We start from the raw sequence: 23,186 nt of genomic DNA, 5'->3' as shown, positions 1-23,186 counted from the left end.
GGATCAGTGTCTTCAGAGGAGCAAGGGAGAAAATTGGCAAAGCAAAAAAAAGCTTTATAACAAGGTTATCAAAATGAAGGTGTACTTACATATTCCATCATGTTACTGGACTCACATTTCCTTTTACTTAACTTCCAGTGCAAACCAAGCTAATCCCAAAACAAGAAACACACATTTAGCTGAAAACAAATGAAACTTTCATTTTAAAAAATCCTAGTGCGAATGCTATATTAGGTAAGCCAAAGATATCAATTTCTGTAGTAAAACAAAAACAGAATTACCTGGAAAAACTCAGCAGGTCTGGCAGCATCGGCAGAGAAGAAAAGAGTTGACGTTTCGAGTCCTCATGACCCTTCGACAGAACAGTTCTGTCGAAGGGTCATGAGGACTCGAAACTTCAACTCTTTTCTTCTCCGCCGATGCTGCCAGACCTGCTGAGTTTTTCCAGGTAATTCTGTTTTTGTTTTGGATTTCCAGCATCCGCAGTTTTTTTGTTTTTAATTTCTGTAGTAATTTGATTACTTCTGTATATGAACATTAAAACAAAAAGCAGCTGCCTTTATCTGAAAGTATATCTATTCAGTCTCACTACTCACTCTTCTCTGCTACAAGTGGTGATTCAACTGGTATTGCTACCAGTCAATGGTGACAAGATTATTATTCCTCCTTCCTTGCACATTCAGCAAATAAAGGATTCAGGTGAAGAACACCTTTCGTTAACATAGCAACTTCAATGTTGGGAGCATCTTAAGATGCTTCAGAGATATATTAAGAGAAACAGATGAAATAATGGCTGGGATTTTCCTGACATGAGGCAAGTCCTGATGTAAGGACCCAACATGAGTCCTACATTCCCATGCAAGAGGGCAATGGGACTGTGGCTGCAGTCTTCCCGGCGGCTGCCAATTAAGATGTCCTCACAGGAAAGATGAAAATTTAATTTCTGTGCCAGGGCCAGGCAGGCGCTAGTGATTAGAGAGGTAACCCCTCCAGCAGTGATATTGGGGCCATAGGGTTGGCCAGTACCAGAGGGGCCTGGAATCTCTGGAAATTAAGGGTCCCCCCCCCTCCCCAAGACACTGTTGGGAAGCTGCCTCCACTGACTAGACAAGTGGCCATCAACTGGCCTTTAAATTATATAAATTGGTCACTCGCCTCAGGTCAGTGGTGACCGAGCTGCAGTGGTTCCTGGTAAAATGGCCTGCCAGGGAGACAGTGTCATGGGAACCCTCCTGATAACGTTTTCCTGTTGCTCCAATCTCCCAAACCACCTGATAAAAATCCCAGCCCATGGGATACAGATCAAAAAGATGACTTACAGCTATGTCAAAAAAAGATAGGTTTTTAGAAGGTTTGTGAAGGAGGGCAGACAAGTATAGAGATATTGGAGATTAGAGAGCAAGTTCTAGAGTATCGGTAGACAGCTAAAAATTTTGCCAAAGGTAGGACAAAGCAAGGTCAATTCACAGCAGATCAAAGTTGGAGGATTAAAAGATATGAAAGTGGAAGTTAGTCAGGAGGAGGTTACAAAAGTAGGATTAAGGCCATGGCAGAATATGTAATGAAATATATAAAATTGATTTATTGGGGAAAGATTTAAACGGGTGAGTGAGACAATGCTGGACAGAATATTAACAGTTGCACTTTGGATAAGCTGCAGTGCAAGGTCCAAGTGCGAACAATGGAAGTCCAGCAAAAAAGGCAGGAGGTAATTAAGTATGAAGGGTAAAGCTTAGATGAGGGCCCAGCATCAGGAAGAGATGAATCAAGGGCAGAGGCAGGTAATGCTACAGAGATTAATCTCTAATTACAAGCTATCTTGGTGATGAAAATAGTGAAACCTACTTCAGTGACAACTGAGCATGATCCAGAGGCTGCACATGGTTCAATTCAGCTTGAGCAAATGACATCAGTGTCTGGGATTAATGCCAATTGCCAAAAAAAAAGGCCTTAGTCTTCCTGAGGTTCAGCTGAAAGAAGCCATGATGTGTTCAAGATTTGATGGCAGATAGGCATCCAACAGCATGAAAATTATGCAGATAAGAGCAGTGGCAGAGGTAGAGGTGAAGCTGTTTGCATCAGCATATATACACACAATACATAGTAAAAATGATGGGAGGGGGTCATCAACAGTGTTATCAAGCAGCACTTGCTTAGCAGCAACCTGCTCACCAACGCTCAGTTTGGGTTCCGCCAGGGCCACTCAACTCCTGACCTCATTACAGCCTTGGTTTAAAAGTGGACAAAAGAGCTGAACACCAGAGCCAAGGGGGAGAGTGACTGCCCTTAATATCAAGGCAGCATTTGGCCAAGTGCGGCATCAAGGAGCCCTAGCAAAACTGGAGTCAATGAGAATTGGGGAAAACTCTCCACAGCTGCAGTCATACCTAGCACAAAGGACTGTGGTTGTTGGAAGTCTATCATTTCAGTCCCTGCAGAGAGACATTGCTTGCAGGATTTCCTCAGGGTGGTGTCCTAGGCCCAACCATTTTCAGTTGCTTCACCAATGACCGTCCTTCCATCATAAAGTCAGAAGTGAGATGTTAACTGATAACTGCACAATGTTCAGCACCATTTGTGACTCCTCAGATTCTGAAGCAGTCCACACCCAGGTCTTTCTGCACTTGGACAATATCCAGGCTTGGGCTGACAAGTGACAAGTGGCAAGTAACATTCGTGTCACACAAGTGCCAGGCAATGACCATCTCCAATGAGAGAAAGAATCTAACCATCACCCTTGACGAGCGAGTTAAAGACGAAAAGGAAGAAGTACGCAAACGATGGATGTCAGGTAGAAAATACAATGGCGAATCAGGCTGAACATAGAAGGGCCAGGAGGGTAAATGAAGAAACAAAAAAAAAAAAAATCAAGGAGTGAGCATGAAAAGAGGCTGGCAGCGAACATAAAAGGGAATCCCAAAGTCTTCTATGAGCATGTAAATAATAAAAAAGTGGTAAAATAAAGAGTAGGGTCAATTAGTGACAAAAAAGGGAACTTGCATGTGGAAGTTGGAGAAATAACGGAGGTACTGAATGAGTACTTTGCATCGGTCTTTACAAAGGAAGAAGGTGCTACCCAGGCTGGGGTGAGAGAGGAGGTAACTGGTATACTAGAACAGCTTACGATAGAGAGGAAGAAGGAGAGAGGTTTGGAAAAACTATCTTTGCTTAAAATAGATAAGGTGACCAGATGAAATGCATCCAAAGGGTACTGAGAGAAGAGAGAGAGTGGAAACTGCAGAGGCACTAGTGATGATCTTCTGGTCTTCGTTAGATACAGGAGAGGTGCCAGGAGACTGGAGAATTGTGAATGTTACTCCCTTATTCAAGAAGGGGTGCAAGGATAGAGCTGGCAGCTACAGATCAGTCAGTTTGACCTCAGTGATAGGGAAACTTGTGGAAATTACAGTATGGAATAAAATCAATAGTCATTTGGACAAGTGCAGGATAATTAGGAAAGCCAGCAGGGAGTCATTAAGGGAAAATCATGTTTAACTTTTTTTTTGAGCTTTTCAAGGAGGTAACAGAGAAGATTGATAATGGAAATGCTGTTGATGCAGTGTATATGGATTTTCAAAATGCATTTCATACAGTGCCACACTGACTTGGGCAAAATTCTAGGCCATGAAATAAAAGGGAAAGTAGGCACTTGGATAAGAAATTGGCTGAGTGACAGGAAACAGATAGTGGTAATAAATGAAACAAAAACAAAAAATAGCTGGAAAAACTCAGCAGGTCTGATAGCATCTGCGGAGAGGAATATTGTAGAGTCATACATACTCTAAACGTTAACAGTATTCTTCTCCGCAGATGCTGTCAGATCTGCTGAGTTTTTCCAGCTACTTTTGTTTTTGTTTCAGATTTCCAAAATCTGCAGTATTTTGCTTTTATTATAGTAGTAACAAATGGTTGTTTTTCAGTTTGGAGGAAGGTTTAGGGTGGAGGGCTGAAAAATATTAGAAGAAATTAACATAGAGAGAAGAGGTACTAGTGGGTTTAGCAGCCTTAAAAGTGGATAAATCCGCAGGCCCGGATGAGATGTATCCCAGGCTGTTGAGGGAGGCAAGGGAAGAGATATCATGGCTGTAACTTTCAAATCCTCTCTGGCCACAGGTGAGGTGCTAGAAGACTGCTAACATTGTCCCATTATTAAAAAAGGGAATAGACCAGGAAATTACTGGCCGGTCAGTCTAACCTCGGTGGTGGGGAAATTACTAGAAAGTATTCTGAGGGACAGAATATATCTGCACTTGGAGAGACATGGATTAATCAGGGATAGCATGGATTTGTTAAGGGAAGGTTGTGTTTGACAAATTTGATTGAATTTTTTGATTAGGTAACCAGGACTGTTGATGAGGGTAATGCATTTGATGTGGTCTACATGGACTTCAGCAAGGGGTCAGTGTTGGGACCCTTGCTCTTCTGGATATATTCACGACCTAGACTGTGGTGTGCAGGGCATGATTACAAAATTTGCAGATGATATGAAGATTGGAAATGTTGTCAATTGTGATGGGGATAATCTTGAAATTCAAAAGGACATGGACACGTTAGGCAGACATGTGGCAGATTAAGCTCAATGTAGAGAAGTGTGAGAAGAAAAGAGTTGACGTTTCGAGTCCTCATGACCCTTCAACAGAACTAGGTGAATCCAAGGAAGGGGTGAAATATAAGCTGGTTTAAGGTGTGTGTGTGTGTGTGTGTGTGTGTGTGTGTGTGTGTGTGTGTGTGTGTGTGTGTGTGTGTGTGTGTGTGTGTGTGTTGTGGGGGGGGGGTGGTTTGGGTGGGGGGAGAGAAGTGGAGGGGGGTGGTGTGGTTGTAGGGACAAACAAGCAGTGATAGAAGCAGATCATCAAAAGATGTTACAGACAACAGAACAAAAGAACACATAGGTGTTGAAGGTAGTGATATTATCTAAACGAATGTGCTAATTAAGAATGGATGGTAGGGCACTCAAGGTACAGCTCCAGTGGGGGTGGGGGGAGCATAAAAGATTTAAAAATATTTAAAAATAATGGAAATAGGTGGGAAAAGAAAAATCTATATAATATATTGGAAAAAACAAAAGGAAGGGGGAAGAAACAGAAAGGGGGTGGGGATGGAGGAGGGAGCTAAAGACCTAAAGTTGTTGAATTCAATATTCAGTCCGGAAGGCTGTAAAGTGCCTAGTTGGAAGATGAGGTGTTGTTCCTCCAGTTTGCGTTGGGCTTCACTGGAACAATGCAGCAAGCCAAGGACAGACATGTGGGCAAAAGAGCAGGGTGGAGTGGGTCATTCTTGCGGACATACCGCAGGTGTTCTGCAAAGCGGTCGCCCAGTTTACGTTTGGTCTCTCCAATGTACAGGAGACCGCATTGGGAGCAACGAATGCTGCAGACTAAGTTGGGGGAAATGCGGGGGAAATGCAAGTGAAATGATGCTTCACTTGAAAGGAGTGTTTGGGCCCTTGGACGGTGAGGAGAGAGGAAGTGAAGGGGCAGGTGTTACATCTTTTGCGTGGGCATGGGGTGGTGCCATAGGTGGGGGTTGAGGAGTAGGGGGTGATGGAGGAGTGAACCAGGGTGTCCCGGAGGGAACGATCCTTACGGAATGCCGACAGGGGGGTGAAGGGAAGATGTGTTTGGTGGTGGCATCATGCTGGAGTTGGCGGAAATGGCGGAGGATGATCCTTTGAATGTGGAGGCTGGTGGGGTGATAAGTGAGGACAAGGGGGACCCTATCATGTTTCTGGGAGGGAGGAGAAGGCGTGAGGGCGGATGCGCGGGAGATGGGCCGGACACGGTTGAGGGCCCTGTCAACGACCGTGGGTGGAAAACCTCGGTTAAGGAAGAAGGAGGACATGTCAGAGGAACTGTTTTTGAAGGTAGCATCATCGGAACAGATGTGACGGAGGCGAAGGAACTGAGAGAACGGGATGGAGTCCTTATAGGAAGCGGGGTGTGAGCAGCTGTAGTCGAGGTAGCTGTGGGAGTCGGTAGGTTTGTAATGGATATTGGTGGACAGTCTCTCACCAGAGATTGTGACAGAGATCAAGGAAGGGAAGGGAAGTGTCAGAGATGGACCACGTGAAAATGATGGAGGGGTGGAGATTGGAAGCATATATTATCTTAGGCTTTATTAATAGGAGCATTGAGTACAAGAGTAAGGAAGTCAAGTTGAATTTGTATAAGACACTAGTTAAACCTCATCTGGAGTACTGTGTCCAGTTCTGGGTGCCATACTTGAGGAAGTACATGAAGGTATTGGAGAGAGTACAGAGGAGATTCACAAGAATGATTCCAGGGATAAACAACTGTAGCTATGAGGATAGATGAGAGAAGTTGGGTCCCTTTTTCTTTGGAGAAAGGAAGGCTGGGAGGAGACTTGATAGATTAAAAGATCCTGAGGGGTATGGACAGGGTAAATAATGAGAAACTGTTCCCACTTAAGAGAACATCAAGAACTAGAGGGCACAGATTCAAAATAATTGTCAAAAGGATAAATGTGATGTGAGGAAAAATGCTTTCATTCAGATGATGGTTAGAGTCTGGAATAGACTTCCTCAAAAGGGCGGTGGAGGCAGGTTCGATTGAAATATTAAAAAGGGAATTAGATTGCTACCCAAAAATAATGTGCAAGGTTATGGAGTTAAGGCAGGGGAGTGGGACTTGGATGAAATGCTCTTTTAGAGAACCGGGGCAGATGCAATGGGCTGAATGGCCTCCTTCTGCACTGTAAAGATACTGTGATTCAATGGCATTACCATTGCTGAATCCTCCACTAACAACATCCTAGGGCATAGAATACCATTGACCAGAAACGGAACTGGATTAGCCATATAAATATGGCCGCTACAAGAGCAAGTCAGAGACTAGGAATCCTGTGGCAAGTAACTCAGAAAAAGTGACTCCTCAAAGATTGTGCACCATTTACAAGACACAGGTTAGGAACGTGATAGAATACTCTCCGCTTGCCTGGAAGAGTGCAGCCCCAACAACACCCAAGAAGCTTGACACAATCCAGGACAAAGCAGCCCACTTGATTGGCAACCCATCCATAAACATTCACTCCCTCCACTAGCAATGCATAGTGGCAGCAGTGTGTACCATCTACAAGATGCACTACAGCAATTCATCAAAGCTCCTTTGACAGCACTTCCCAACCTACGACTGCTACCATCTAAAAAGGACCAGGGCAGCAGATAGATGAGAACACCGCTCCCTGGAAGTTCCCCTCCAAGCCTCTCACCATCCTGACTTGGAAATATATCGCAATTCCTTCATTGTTGCTGGGTCAGCACTGTGGGTGTAACTACACCAGATGGGCTGTAGCTGTTCACCATCACCTTCTCAAGGGCATTTAGGGTTGGGCAATAAATGCTAGCTAGCCAGCGACCCACATCTCTCAAATCAATAACAAAAATACGCAGAAGCTGATTCAAAGCCCATGGATGATATTGCTGAGGGACCACATGTAGTTAAGGAAGATAAGGAAGCAAGAATCAATCCTTGGAGAAGGCTTGAGATGACTGTAAAGATGACAGCAATTGTTGGAAATACATTGGCTCCAGATAGACTGGAGTAGTTCCATGCAAAAGCAGTCTAATTAGAGGACAGTGAAGGAGAATGAAACCATCGCTATTTCAGAAAGGTGAAGTAGGGAAAATACGCCACAGTTTTGGTCATACAGGTTGTAATTTGAAACTTGAACTAGGGCAATTTCAATGCAGTGAGTGTGGCGAAGGCTGGGTTAGATAGATTCAAACAGGGCTTTGGGAGAGTTGACCATGCTGTTGAGCATTTTCATGTCAACATACTAAATATGTTGGCGTCGCTCTTAGTTGAGCTTTCATCATCTCTCTCCTAAAAATAATCCCACAATACAAGCATCTGTAACAAAGTTATTAATTTGCAATCAGGTTAGATAGAGGTAGTGATTGAATTCTCCCGTAAAGTAATGTAATAATTCTGAACCACATAACTTTGGCAATGTAGAAAATACAGAGAATAATACCTTGGACATTTAAATGAAAGATTCAAATCATGGCTTCCAAAAGGGAATTGGATAATCTTCTGAATGGAAAATATGTTCAGAGCTACAGGGAAAAAGCAGCGGAACTAGCTATGTTGCTTTTGCAGAGATCCAGCATTGGCACAACAGTCCAAATGGTTTTCTGTGCTATAACAACTGTTTGTATTCTCACAGGTCAAGGTATGGACATGTACAGTTACAAGCAAAATATTAGCGCCACCATGTGGACTTACTGCTTGAAAATTTCAATCAGTACAGTTTTTACCAATTCATAAAACAAATGACTATTTATGCACTTCATATATACAGAAACACTAATTTTCTCACCTTGTGGTACAATCTGTTGTTCTCCCATTCTAACAGCTTTTGTATTGATCTTCTAGTCTGAAAAACATTAAGTGAAAGATTTTCTCTTGACATTATACTTAAAAGTTTTTTTTTTAATTCATTCATGGGATGTGGGCTTCGTTGGCTGGGCCAGCACCTATTACCCATCCCTAGTTGCCCTTAAGATGTTGAGCTGCCATCCATGTGGTGTAGGTACACCCACACTGCTGTTAGGAAGGGAGTTCCAGGATTTTGACCCCCAAGGCAGCGAAGGAACAACAACATATCTCCAAGCCAGGATGGTGAGTAACTTGGAGGGGAACTTCCAGGTGGTGGTGTTCCCATCTACCTGCTGCCCTCATTCTTCTAAATGCTACTGGTTGTGGGTTTGGAAGGTGCTGTCTAAGAAGCCTTGGCATCTTGTAGTGGTACACACTGCTGCTCCTGTGCGTCGGTGGTGGAGGAAGTGAATGTTTGTAGATGTGGTGCCAATCAAGTGGACTGCATTGTCCTGGATAGTGTCAAGTTTCTTGACTGTTGTTGGAGATGCAATCATCCAGGCAAGTGGGGGAGTATTCCAGCACACTCTTCACTTATGCCTTGTTGATGGTGGACAAGCTTTGGGGAGTCAGGAGACGAGCTAGTCGCCGCAGCATTCCGATCCTCAAGCCTGCTCTTGTAGCCACAGTATTTATATGGCTTGTCCAGTTCAGTTTCTGGTCAATGGTAACCCCAGGATGTTGATAATGGGGGAATTCAATGATGGTAATGCCTTTGAACGTCAAGGGGCGATAGTCATTGCCTGGCATTCATGTGGCATTAATTTTGCTTGCCATTTGTCAGCCAAAGCCTGGATATTGTCCAGGTCTTGCTGCATTTGGACATGGACTGCTTCAATATGGGGTTGCGAATGGTGAACATTGTGCAATCATTATCAGCGATCATCCCCACTTCTGACCTTACGATGGAAGGAAGGTCATTGATGAAGCAGTTGAAGGTGGTTGGGCCTAGGATGCTACCTGCGGAACTCCTGCAGTGATGTCCTGGAATCATCTTCCTTTGTGCTAGGTATGACTCCAACAAGTGGAGAGTGTTTTCCTCGATGCCCATTGACTCCAGTTTTTATGGGGCTCCTTGATACCACGTTCGGTCAAATGCGGCCTTGATGTCAAGGGCATTCACACTCCCCCTCGGCTCTAGAGTTCAGCTCTTTTGTCCACGTTTGAACCAAGGCTGAAATGAGGTCAGGAGCTGAGTGGCCCTGGCGGAACCCAAACTGGGCGCCAGTGAGCAGGTTATTGCTAAGCAAGTGCCTCTTGATAGCACTGTTGATGAACCCTTCCATCACTTTACTGAGAGCAGACCGATAGGGTGGTAACTGGCTGTGTTGGATTTGCCCTGCTTTTTGTGTGCAGGACATACCTGAGCAACTTTCCACATTGTCAGGTAGACACTAGTAGCAAGGTATTTAATAAATCAGAAGATTTAGTGACGTGAAACATTTTATCACTTTGCATTTTGGACTTCTGACATTATAAAGGGTAGCCCATTACAAACTTCCCCAACTTTTACTTGCTTAATTAGAAACTTCTGAAGAGATGGGAGCAAGTTTACATAACAAAAAAAAATACCAAAGATTTAAGTTAAATTAATAAGATTTCATGACCCAGTTTTTAAAGAATTAAGAAACAACATTAAGTGGCAGGACACTTGAGTTCGCACCTCCACTATCCTATATTGGGGATTTCAGGAAAGCTATCAGGCAGGCATAAAGGTTTAAATGTTGCCTGTAGAGTGAGTTGCCCAATACACACCCTAGTGAAGAATTACAAAACAGCACTGCAAAAACATTTTCCTGTCATTCTTAGCAACAGATAAAAATGGATGCAAGCACTGTTATAACTTCTTCATTTGCAGTTCCCATATCTGATGCAGTTATCCAACAGCAATGAATTCAAGGCCATGAAAACTGGCGTTACCATTTGACTAAAAAAAATGGCAATTCTGCCACATAACATGGTCTGCTGGAAGGTCTTAAAAAACTTTCCAGACTCAGTGTAAAGAAATAGAAGTAACCAAACATTTTATTCCTAATACCATGCTGCACTAGGGGAAAACTGTGTGCAACTCTGCCAACACTTTAAATTATTAATAGATCAGGTGCTACCCCCCACCCCCCCCCCAAAAAAAAAACCTGATGCCAACATTAACGTCAGAGTATTTGATCCAGCAGCAAGAAGCTCTGCATAGGCTAATTATCATGACCAAAAGTCCACAAAGCCCAAAACAAGAAAAAAAAAGCCAATAGCAACAATGGGTAGTACCTTTTCTTGATTTGTTCTCGTGTAGAGAAGTTATTTAAAAAGTGTCGAGTGCAGGTTACTAGATTAGGCAAATACACAGATTTCCAGTTTCTTATTTATTTTTGACCCCTCTCTTTGGCTGTCTCTGTACTCCTAAAACATAGATTACTGCTAACTTCCTCATTTGCTCTGGAAAAGGTGTGTACTTTGGTCCAAAAATTTCTACTGTCTGTAGCCTCTTGCTTGCTTGCCTGAGCAATATCTGTGGTCACCTTGGACTCCTGAATTTACCGACTATTTTTGCTGAATTTGTTGCCAATGTGTGAAAAAACAACAAACGGGAGCAAAATGGAAATGTGATTAGGAAGGGAATCAGAAATTAAGGGGATAACAAGATGTTCAAACACTCCACAGTAGTTATTATTTAGAACTGTGCCAATGGGTAAGGACAAGAGAGAGGCTACTATTTGTGGAGAGAATTATATCATACTGGATAATAAGGCTTACTTGTGGGGGACCAGGAAATATTTCTGCAGAGCTTTCTCTCAGGAAATGTGTAAGCCAATAAGAGTGGACCCTAGTCTGTGGAAACTGTAAGCTTCATGGGGCAAATAATCTTCTCATTGTATGTTTTATGTTCTCAGCTATGCAGCCCGATTTTAAAAATCAATCCCTAATTGAACGTTTTGTGTCAAGTATTCATTCTATATCTAACTACATCTGCTCTGCCACTCGTGCATTTTAGCACTTTAAAATTACAGTATAGAAAAGCGGGATATATGGAAGATGCAGGCACAGAAGACTGGGTTGTTGGGCAGCAGAATTGTGCCAAGAATGAATGTTGGAGGTTACAGAGCCATGCCACTCTACTAAATTGCTAACTGGCTCTGGAAAACTGAAACTTGTGCATTGAGTCCATAAAAACAATTGGACACTCAGTACACTAACGTTATTTGATTTAACTTTTAATAAGTGAAAATCAGAGCTGCTGCAACTGAAAGTCCATGAAAAAATGTTGCTTTGAAAATCAAGTTCACATTGGCAACTGCATTCTTCAATAAAGTTCAAATCTTAATAATACTTTGCTGATTTGTAAAACTAAGCACATGAATGTACAATAATCAATTTACAAGCTTCAAATATGACAATTTAAATGTCAAATATTAGAATCCAAAGTTAAAGTTCATTGCAATTTTGAAAGTGTGTATATATTCTAAGAATTATAGCAAATATCATTGCACAGAGTGATTTTAAAACCAAAAAAATGGATGCTAATTACTTTTAAATACTCATTTATTTTCTTAAGTTGTCCTTTCTTTTTACGCAAGAGTGCAAATAAGCTCCACCCTCCTGTCCGTTATATTACATGCAGCAGGATCATTTAGGTACAGCAATTAAGGGCATCACACAGTTCACAGACCAAGATGGCTTTATGCAAAAAAAATTTCCAAATTCTGAAAATGGTTAAAAGTTCATGTTATCAGCTAAAATTACTTGGCATTGCAGTAGTGTGGTGGTCAGATTTACTTGCAATAATAATGCTAAATGTTAATAGGAAACATAACTCTTCCAATAGATTTTCTGAGCAAAAAAGAGTGCATCCTTGTAACTGATAGCTAATGCTGAAATGCATTTTGCCAAAGACAATCCTGGGGTTACTGGAATGAGATTCCTAAAGTGAAACAGGTGTTTCTGGCTGTCTCGTCAGCCTAGCTCATTTTGTAGTGACATCGCCTTAAGTGTCAGATGATTATGGTTTAAACCCCTACTCTAGACTTGATCTCACCATATTACTCTTGTGTAGCTATAAGGGAATGCTGCATTGTTAAATAAGACATCCTTCAGGTGACATGTTAAACTTTCACATCTGCCCTTCCTCAGTCAACACCAAATTAAAAAAATCAATTGATGTTTGTAGTATCTAATAGGGAGCAAAATGGCTACCACAATTGCCTATGTTAACAATAGTCACTGCACTTCAAAACAATTCATTGCATGCAAAAACATCCAAAAGGTTTGGAGGAATGTGCAGGGTAAATATAAGCATAAGTCTGTTTTCCTTTTCTTCAATAGCTTCCATGCAGGCCTTCTCTGGACAGGTATATCAGTCTGCCTGAAGATGTATATTATCTTTCACTTGGAAAATATTTGGTAATTTTTGTAACCTGCCTATTCGAGAAAAAAATACTTAAAATGTTATTCCCTCCTCCCCATTAAGAGTACCAACAGTGTACATGGTGGTCATGTAGCAGGTCCCTTGGTTATTTTGGTAGCAGCAAGGTAATGTGAAACAATACAAGGGTATTCTAAAATCCACAAGAGGTAGGTTGGTTTTTCCTCGTGCCTTTTCGAAAGTAAAGAGACCATCCCACCATACTAATTAATTTAATGCAATCCGCATTGGTTACTCATTCTTTAAAACAAAAAAAAATGAAAATCACAAATCTTTGCAATCATAAAAACTGAATTATATTTAACCCATTTTGTGGCAATTTTAAGTTTTACTTGAACAAGAAGTTAATATATTCTTAAGTATCCATTTAACAGAGGGAGAGAGAACTATGTCTCACTTTTCTCACACTCATTTGATGTTCTCCTGTGAATCAATTCACACAAATGCACTGATTATAGTGAGAACCAATGCTGAGAAACAAAGCTTGACAGTCACAAAGGTCCACTCTATAGGGTGACAAACTGAATGGAGGATGCCAGCAAGGTTAAAACATCAGGAAAGGAAGATAACATTCTAGATATAATGGGTTTTAAAAGCATGTACCATGAAAGTAGAAGAGAAGGCTGAGGGACGCAAGAGTTTGTATGGAATTAAGGATCTAAGAATTTGAATTGGAATATATGAGTGAGCAAAAGAATTTGGATTTCAGTAAACTGAGAAGCATTGCATATTTGGAGTTTAAGAGAAACAAGACACAAGGTCCAAAGGAATGGTCATCACAGTATTCATAAAACAGATACACAAGGTTGAATTGGGGAAGGGGTAGGAAGTGAGAAAGGATGAATAGAATGAAAAATTTAAAAACTAGCATTAAGAAAATTTTGCAGCATTTTCTCATTTTATTTTTGATCTCCATGTATTGCTCTTCCAAGTCTTTTGAAAAGAACATAATGCTGGTTTGGACAATAGGATACAAGATTTTAACATCTCAGTCAGATGAATGAAGAAAGCTCCAGCGCTTCTAGTTTTTAAAAATGAACTTTTCAATTTTGGTACAGTCTTACCAACTATGTCAAACCAGCTATATTCTAGTTTCTCAGCGTCACAAATACACAGCTTTAGGTGGCTAGATCCATCCTTTATTTTTCCCCACTTAGCACAGTGATTATGTCACACTACATGATACAGGATTTTGTGATGATGGAGGCGAGATGTCAGCTTCATAATGATTGAATGGTGGTATCTCTGCCAGTATTACTGTGGACAGTTGAGTCTGTGAAAAATAGGTGGTAGAAAATCAAATAGTCAACGTGTTTGTTTCTTCACCACCTAATACAGTGCCAGTCTGGAAGCCAAGTCCTGAAGAACTTGGCAGCTCCATCACTAGTAGTGCAAACTTAAAGTCCCTCAGAGCTTCCTGCTTCCTCTCAGTGACAATCAACACAGGAGAATGGGGATGGGGGATGGTGATCAGTAGCAGGTTCCTTGCTCCTAACTTACTTGATGCTATGAGACTTCATGGAGCTGTGTCAATACTGAAGATTTCCAGGACCACTCCCACCCAACTAGCAAGAATGTAAACAGGTTAGAGAATTGGGCAGGCAGAGGTCAGATGAAAATTAATGTTGAGAAATATGCAACACAATGGCAATATTTTAAAAAGATTAAAAGAGCAGAAAGACTAAGGGGTTCATATGCATAAATCTTTAAAAGTTGGAAGGCAAGTTCATTTGGTTATAGCTGATGCTGGGCTCCCCACACCCCAGCAGAAATGTCAGAGGTAAGCCCACCTCTGCTTAGCTGGCACACCCTGTTTTAATATTAAGTTAACGGCCCTTTAATTTGTATGAGCATTATTAGTAAAGTACAAATTAAAGCATTATTAATAAAACTCAAGATTGCTAAAGGGCATAGAGTACAAAAGCAAGGAGGTAATGCTTTAAAATGTAAAATCACTGAGCAGAGTTCAGTTAGACTCTGGTGTTGAGTTTTGGTACAAAAGAGATTTATCAAGAAGACGCTTTCTTTATGAGACATTAGAAAAACTGGGGTTCATTTTGAGAGGACAGGTTGAATAGAGCTGTAATGAGTGGTTTTGATAGAGAAAATATATTACCAGTGGGCAAGCCCATAAATTTACCACCAAATGAATGGAAAAAAGCTAGGAAACTACATTCTTTTTAAAAGGAGGGTTGCTAAAACTTGACCCTACCAGAAAATGAAAGCGGAGTCCATAATAGCTTTCAAGAGGAGAGAATAAATATTTGAAAAACAAAGACGATGGGCTGAATTTTACAAGCCACCCAGAGGCAGGAAAGCAAGAGGGACGACTCATAAATTAGGGCATTGTGCAATCTTGCCAGGACCCCTAGTGTCAATTGAATGCCACTCCCCACAGTTTTTGCCTCCCCAGTCAGCTTGGCCTCAGCAAGATCCCAGTTGTACCTGAATGCCCAGGTCCATCACTGAACGCCGCCACCTTGTCTACCTGAAGCAGCCACTGCTCCTGCTGGTGTGGGTATGCAGAGCTGCTGGCCACCAAGTGGCTGGCAGCTCTATGAGGTGGGATTTCCTCCTGGAGAGGGACTGAAGACCTGTCTCATACAAATTAAAGGGCCGTTAACCGAACATTAAAACAGGGCGTGCCAGCTAAGCAGGGGCAGGCTTCTCTCTGACATTTCCGCTAGGGTGTGGGGAGCCCAGCAACGGCTATAACCAACGTTTGGGCAAAGAAGTGGGTACAGGGCTAAAGGTACGGCTCTGTCAAAGGCCCACAGGCAACTATGGATCAAGTGGCCCATTCTCTAAAATTGACTGCACTGGAGTGCTCCTTTGGGCTGCATTAGAGTGCTTCAGTTGTAATTTGGCGAAAAAGGGAATTCGCTGAAGAGGGAGCCTTTCATTTTCGACCTTTGCTCAGTAAGAGTGGCAGCCTTGGTAAGTTGGACCTGGTAAGTATTTCTTCTGTCCTTAATAATTTTCTCTAAACTAGAGGAAGTAAGTCATGGCAAGGCAGCTTGGCCAAGTGGAAAGCTCCCACTGTGCTATGTGCGCAGTCAGACACTTTTAGTCACAAAGGTGACCATGTGTACAGAAAGTGTCTCCACTGCAGCTACTCAAAATCCACATTGTTTCGGAGCTGAAGCTGCGCCTGGAGTCACTATGGAGAATCCGCAAAGATGAGATCTTCATGGATAGCATGTACAGTGAGGTGGTCACAATACAGTAAAGAGTGCACAGGAAGAAAGGAAATGGAGCACCAGACAGAGTAAAAGCACTAGGCAGGTAGTTCATGAGTCCCCTGAATCCATCTCCCTCTCTAACAGATTTTCCATTTTGGATACTACTGGGGAAGAGCCAAGTCCGTGGCGCCATGAGTGACTCAGTTGCAAAGAGGGAGGGAGGGTGAGAAAAAAAAGAGGATGCGTAATAGTGATAGGGGATACTTACTAGCTTGCCCGTTGGTAATACCAAAACTACTCATTGCAGGTCTATTTGATCTGTCCTCTTGAAATGAGCCCCAGTTGCTCTTGTCCCTCAAAGAAAGCATCAGGGCAACAGATTAGACATTTCTGCGGCTGCAGACGTGACACCAGGATGGTATGTTGCCTGCCGGGTGCTAGGGTCAAGGATGTCACTGAGCAGATACAGGACATTCTGAAGGGGAGGGTGAATTGCCAAAGGTGGTGGTCTATATCGGCACCAATGACATAAGTAAAAAGAGGGACAAGGTCCTGAAAGCAGAATATAGGGAGCTAGGAAATAAATTAAAAAGCAGTACCTCAAAAAGTAGTAATCTCAGGATTACTCCCGGTGCCACATGCTAATGAGATCAGGAATAGGAGAACAGACCAGATGAATACATGGCTGGAGAGATGCTGTAGGCATTCCTGAGGCATTGGGACCAATTCCAGGGAAGGTGGGGCCTGTACAAACTGGACGGGTTGCACCCAACAGGACCGGGACCAATATCCTCACTGGGATATTTGCTTGCACCGTGGTGGGAGTATTTAAACTAGATTGGCAGGGGGTGGGAACCTGAGTGGGGAGATATAGAGGGAAACAGAGATAGGAATGAAAGACAGAAAAGTAGAAAGCAAAAGCGGAAGGCAGAGAAAACAAGGGCTAGCAGCAAATAGGGCCAAAGTACAAAAAAAAAGGTGTGCAAAAATATTAAAAAGACAAGTCTAAAGGCACTGTATCTGAATGCACGGAGCATTCACAACAAGGTAGACGAATTAGTTGTGCAAATAGCTGTAAATAGGTACGATACGATTGCGATAACAGAGACATGGTTGCAGGATGACCAAGGCTTGGAACTGAATATCCAAGGGTACCGATACTAAGGTCAGACAGGCAAAAAGAAAAGGAGGTGGCATGGTATTGTTGGTTAAGGGTGAAATCAGTGTGATAGTGGGCGAGGATATTGGCTCAGAAAATCTAGGTGTAGAAATCAGTCTGGGTGAAACTAAGAAGCAACAAGGGGCGGATAACGTAGGGGACGGCATTAAATAGGCAATTAAGAGATGCATGTAACAAGGGTGCTACAGTAATCATGGGTGACTTTAATTTACATATAGACTGGGCAAACCAAATTAGCAAAAATACTGTGGCGGATGAATTCCTGGAATGTACACGAGTATTTTAGACCAGAATGTCAAGGATCCAACTAGGGAACAGGCAATCCTACTTATTGGTAGTGTTCAATGAGAAGGGATTAATTAATAATCTTGTGTTGCCGAGTCCTTTAGGCAACAATGACCATAACATGATAGAATTATTCACTAGGATGGAGAGTGAAGTAGTCTGATCTGAAACTAGGGCCCTAAATCTAAACAAAGGAAACTATGAAGACGTGAGGCGTGAGTTGGCTAAGATAGATTGGGGAACTTCATTAAAAAGTATGACAGTGGATAGACAATGGCTAATATTTAAGGAATGAATGTATGCATTGCAACAGTTATACATTCCTTTCAGATGCAAAAACACAAAAGGGAAAGCAGCCCAACCATGGCTAACAAAAGAAATTAAGGATAGTATTAGACCCAAAGAGGAGTCATATTAAAAAAGTTGCTAGATAAACTAGCAAGCCTGAGGATTGGGAGCAGTTTAGAATTCAGCCAAGGAGTGCCAGGAGATTGATTAAGAGAGGGAAGAGAGAGCATGAGTGTAAACTTACAAGGAACATAAAAGTGGACAGTAAAAGCTTCTATGTAAAAATAAAAAGATAATTGAAGTGAAATGTAGGTCCTTTGCAGTCCAAAACAAGGTAATTTATATTGGAGAATAAAGAAATATTAGAGCAGCTACACAACTATTTGAATTCTGTCTTCACAGAAGAGGACACAAAACTTCACAGAAACATTAGGGAACCAAGGGTCTAGTGAGAAGGAGGAATTGAAGGAAATTAGTATTACTAAAACAATACTGCTGGAGAAATTAATGGGACTGAAAGCCAATAAATCACCAGGGCCTGATAATCTACATCCCAGGGTATTAAAATGAGGTGGCCATGGAAACAATGGATGCATTGGTTGTCATCTTCCAAAATTCTGTAGATTTTGGAACAGTCCCAGCAGTTTGGAGGGCAGCAAATGTAACCCAATATTTAAAAAAGGGAGGAAGAAGACAGTGAATTACAGACCGGTTAGCCTAAACTCAGTGGTAGGAAAAATGCTAGAGTCTATTATAAAGGATGTGATCACAGAACATTTAGAAAATATCAGGATTAGACAAAATCAACATGGATTTATGAAAGAGAGATCATGCTTGACAAACCTTTTGGAGCTTTTTGAGGACATAACTAGCAGAATAGATAAGAGAGAACCAGTGGATGTGGTGTATTTGGATTTTCAGAAAGCTTTTGATAAAGTCCCACATAAGAGGTTAGTATGCAAAATTAAAGAACATGGGATTGGGGTAGTATACTGGCGTGGATTGAGAATTGGTTGGCAGACAGGAAACAGTAGCAATAAACAGGTCTTTTTCAGAATGGCAGGCGGCGACTAGTGAGGTACCACAGGGATCAGTGCTTGGGGCCCCAGCTATTCACAATATACAATCAATGATTTGGATGAGGGAACCAAATTTAATAGTTTCTGACGACACAAAACATGGCGGAAATTTGAGCAGTGAAGAGGATGTAAAGAGGCTTCAAGGTGATTTAGATAGGTTTAATGAATGGGCAATTACATGGCAGATGCAGTATAATATGGATAAGTGTGAAGTTATCCACTTTGGTAGGAAAAACAGAATGACAAAGTATTATTTAAATGGTGATGGATTAGGAGATGTTGATGTACAAAGGGACCTGGATGTCCTTGTACACCAATCACTGAAAGCAAGTATGCCCATGCAGAAAGCATGCAGGTGCAGCAAGCAGTTAAGAAGGCAAATGGTATGTTGGTGTGCAATACGAAGGGGCGGGAGTACAGGAACAAGGATGTCTTACTGCAGCTGTACAGGGCCCTGGTGAGACCAAACCTGGAGTAGTGTGTGCAATTTTGGTCTCCTTACCAAAGAAAGGATATACTTGCCATAGCAGGAATGCAGCGATGGTTCACCAGACTGATTCCTGGAATGGCATGATTGTCATATGAGGAGAGAATAACCTGACTAACTCTTCATGAGTACAGAAGAATGAGCAGGGGGGGTGGTCTCGTTGAAATATATAAAATTTTGATAGGGATGGACAAACTGGATGCAGGGATGACGTTTCCTTTGGCTGAGGAGCCTAGAACAAGGAGTCACAGTCTCAGGATATGGGGCAGGCCATTTTAGGACTGAGATGAGGAGAAACATCTTCACTTAGAGGGTGGCGAACCTATGGAATTCTTTATCACAGAAGGCTGTGGAGGCCAAGTCACTGAATATATTTAAGAAGGAAATAGATAGATTTTTGGACTCTAAAGGCGGCAAGGGGTACGGGGAGAGAGCAGGAGTACAGTGTCGAGATAAAGGATCAGCCACGATCATACTGAATAGTGGAGCAGGTTCGAAGGGCCAAATGACCTACTCCTGCTCCTGTTTTCTATGTTTCTACATAAAATTCTGATTCAATAAAGCAACATATCTTGTAACTACTCCAGTAATCTATTAGTTTTGTTCCCCTTCCACCAGCACTAGTGATGAGCTAGCACCCAAATCAGTTACAAAGGATGGAGGCATGCGGCCAATTTAAATATTTAAGGAGCTGATCAGGGTTGATTTCAGGCCCATGGGCATTATGTTGGCGGCAGAGTTTACACATACCCCTCCCGCCCATATCATGGGTAGGCCACCAGTTGCCTGTGGCAACCCAGGAAGCCATCAAAACTGAAGGCTCATTGGCCCGTTGAAGGGGCTGCATGAAGGAAAAGCCATGTTCTGATGGCCAAAAGACTCCCCCAGATGGCCTCCTCTGCTGTTCTGAGGAACCTTCTGCTCTCTGCACCGTTTTTTTAAAAGAAATTTGCCCCTCTTGAAGGTACCTCCATTTTGAGGTGCTTTTGCAGTCCCCAATCTGCCTCAGTTAACTTCTCCCAGTGGGGCTGCCAGTAGCATGGGGAAATAGCATGCCATCCTTAATTGGACAGTGAGCCTGGAGGCAGCTAATTAAGAGGCCACTCCTGGTAAAAATTGCTGAATGGGTTCCACTGCCTGCAAGTGCAGGCTCAGGACCCCCATTTCATCTTGAAGTCCACAGTAAAATCCTGCCCAGGAGTCTCACTAAAGACACCTTGAAAACAATTAACTACATTCTAAAGTGATGATCTGGTCTTGACTCTGATAATCCTGACATAAGAAATAGGAGTAGGAGTAGACCATATGGCCCCTCAGGTTCGACATGTATGCCAAGCTCTAGCTCACCACCACTTTTCTTGACACCTCCAATGTCTCAGGTTTGACTTGTCTGACATCCAGTATTGGATGTGCAGACATCTCCACCAACTAAATATTGGGAAGACTGATGCCATTGTGCTGAATTATAAAAAAACAGGTTCCCCACCCCCAGCTAAAAGAATAATAATCACAGAGGAGCACCCCCACTTCAAACTCATCAGCGGATAAGCATTAAATCCAGCCCTTTGTCTTTGGTCCTCTCCACAAACTCCTTTCTCTGGTCATCATTTTCATTCCTCTCCCTGTCAACCATCTGAAGTTGAACCATTTGCACTCTTGGGTGTTGTGCTTGACCTTAAGAGTTTCAGACCACAGATCCACTCATCACCAAGATTCCCTATTTCCACCTCCATAACATCACCGAACTCCAACCCTGCCTCAGCTCATCTGTTGCTGAAAGCCTAATCCATGCCTTTTTTAACCTCTAGACTTGCCTATTCCTGTGCTCTCCTGGCTAGCTGAAAATATATGTATGTATAGCAAGGGGCTCAACTGTAATGCTTCATAATTTAATTGCCTATTGATACTTACCAAAGAGCACACATGAATAATGGCTGCTTGGGCAACATGTCCAAGGGTGACCACCACTTGCCGCACTTGTGTAACAGTAAAAAAATTAATGTCTTCATGAGAATGAGAAAGATGGTTAAAAAAATGATTTCAGGACTGGCTCTACTTTTATAGTTTGCAACAGCTACCATTAGTCCCATTTATTCTAAATGATGTATACATATGGTCTAATTTGTGGAGGATTAAAAATAAGTACTTACTCTTTTGTTAAGACAGATGACAGGCCACAGGCTGCAGCCCAAGGTGCAACAGCAACACAGACAACCACATAAAAGCCACTTCACATTGATGGGAAGATTTTTCTTTAAACATCCATTTACCCGACCAATACTCATCTTATACTCCTCCGGGGCCACCTAGAACAAAAGAAAGCAGCACACATAAAAATGTAGATATATGTAGCAAAGGCAGATTTCAAATCAAGTTAACAAATGAGTATTTGACAGAGGACTTTGAACCAATTTTAAGCATTGTGACATGAGATTAAACTGAAGAGGTGTGTGCGTGCGTGTGCATGCTAATGAATCCATTCACATACTGTGTATAAGGAAAACATCCACCACAAAAGTGAAATCAAATATCAATTTTAAAACTCAAATAGATAATTTGCTGGACATCACTGCAGATCAAATAACACCACAAAAGTAAACGAGGATTTGTGTTGTTCTCATTTCTACCAATAGTTTGAAGCTGTTGCTGTGAAATTAAAAGCAAAATAGCCCACGCAAAAATTGTATTAAAATGCCATCCTTATTCTTAATTTTGTCTACTTTCCCTTAACTTCAAAAAAGGTAGAAAGAAAATGTATACAGTGACAATCCTAATGTGATTTCCCTATCCTACATTTGGGTTACTGGACTCCAGTGGATCTTATTCTACAAAAATTTCAATTGTTTTATATTTACAATATTTGGTTTTAGGAATGCAAGGTCTTTTTTGTCTCTCTCTCTTTAAAATAAGAGACAGTTGTATGGATAATCATTAGCAATTTTTAAAAGCCAACCAAAATAGCTAGGAAGCCACTCATGAAGACCCAATGCCCCTGATATGCAAGGTTACTCAGTATTTACAAGCGGAACAGGCATATACAAATTTTCATTAAGTCAAAAACTGAAGAGGTTAATTATAAATGTTATTTTTGTATATTTGAGATAATATAGATTTTTATAATTAGGAAAGTATTTGTCAGCATGCATTTGAAGATTAAAAATGGTTTGCAACCTTTTTTAAAAATGTTAAAAAGTGTTATCAAACACTAAAATGTTAACATTGAAATACAGAGTGTACTACAGAGTAGCTGAAAAGCTTAACAGATGAGTAAAAATACTTCAAATAGAATCATTCAATTTTCTTCAATTGGTCTTTGAAGGGGAAAAATGCAAAGGCTCATTATTTTGCATTAATATTTCAATTAATGTACAGATATATATATTCTAATACCTTCTTGGTCAAAAAAGCCAATTTCAGATTATGGGCAAAATCACAGTTATATGATACACTTAAGATTGGTTTCAGTGGTGGCTTTATTTCAGCTGAGGCTTACAAGTTCTATAGCAAACATAAACCTGAAGGTTATTCAATAGCTATCATTTCAATACTTGCAGATAGCAGTTTATGGCTTCTGCATTAACAGAAAGCATATTCAAACATATTTCTTATCTTTTTTTGTATGACTTGTATAAGGCATCCCAACAGGGAGCATCGTTTTATGGTGTATTTGCAAATGTAATCAAATGTCAGAAGAAAACCTTTGAATCATAATTGCAAGCAAAATATATTTGTTGTAAATTATAACCCATGCATTGCCATAAAAAAATGCAAATGAGCATTCAGCTACTGGTCAGTAAGGTGTGCTTCCCACATTGCAAATGAGTCTTACTTCCTCTTAGCTTTATATTGGTCCTGCCAATAAAGCAGGGTTG

At 41.5% G+C, this 23,186-nt stretch overlaps 1 protein-coding gene across 1 annotated transcript in view; it reads right to left on the bottom strand.

The window, feature by feature from the left end:
- Positions 1-23,186, bottom strand: part of chic1 (cysteine-rich hydrophobic domain 1) — a 44,724-nt gene that overhangs the window by 4,411 nt on the left and 17,127 nt on the right. Inside the window, exons 3-5 of the mRNA XM_041196049.1 lie at positions 21,465-21,620; positions 8,338-8,394; positions 90-149 (exon numbers count right to left, since the gene is read on the bottom strand). Of these exons, the coding sequence (XP_041051983.1) occupies positions 90-149; positions 8,338-8,394; positions 21,465-21,620 (273 nt within the window). The remainder of the gene's footprint in view (positions 1-89; positions 150-8,337; positions 8,395-21,464; positions 21,621-23,186) is intronic.

This window comes from Carcharodon carcharias, chromosome 9 (genome assembly GCF_017639515.1).
Source record: "Carcharodon carcharias isolate sCarCar2 chromosome 9, sCarCar2.pri, whole genome shotgun sequence".
Classification (NCBI taxonomy): Eukaryota; Metazoa; Chordata; class Chondrichthyes; order Lamniformes; family Lamnidae; genus Carcharodon; species Carcharodon carcharias.
Note: the sequence above shows the minus strand (reverse complement) of the source record. Positions and strands in the feature narration are given on the sequence as shown.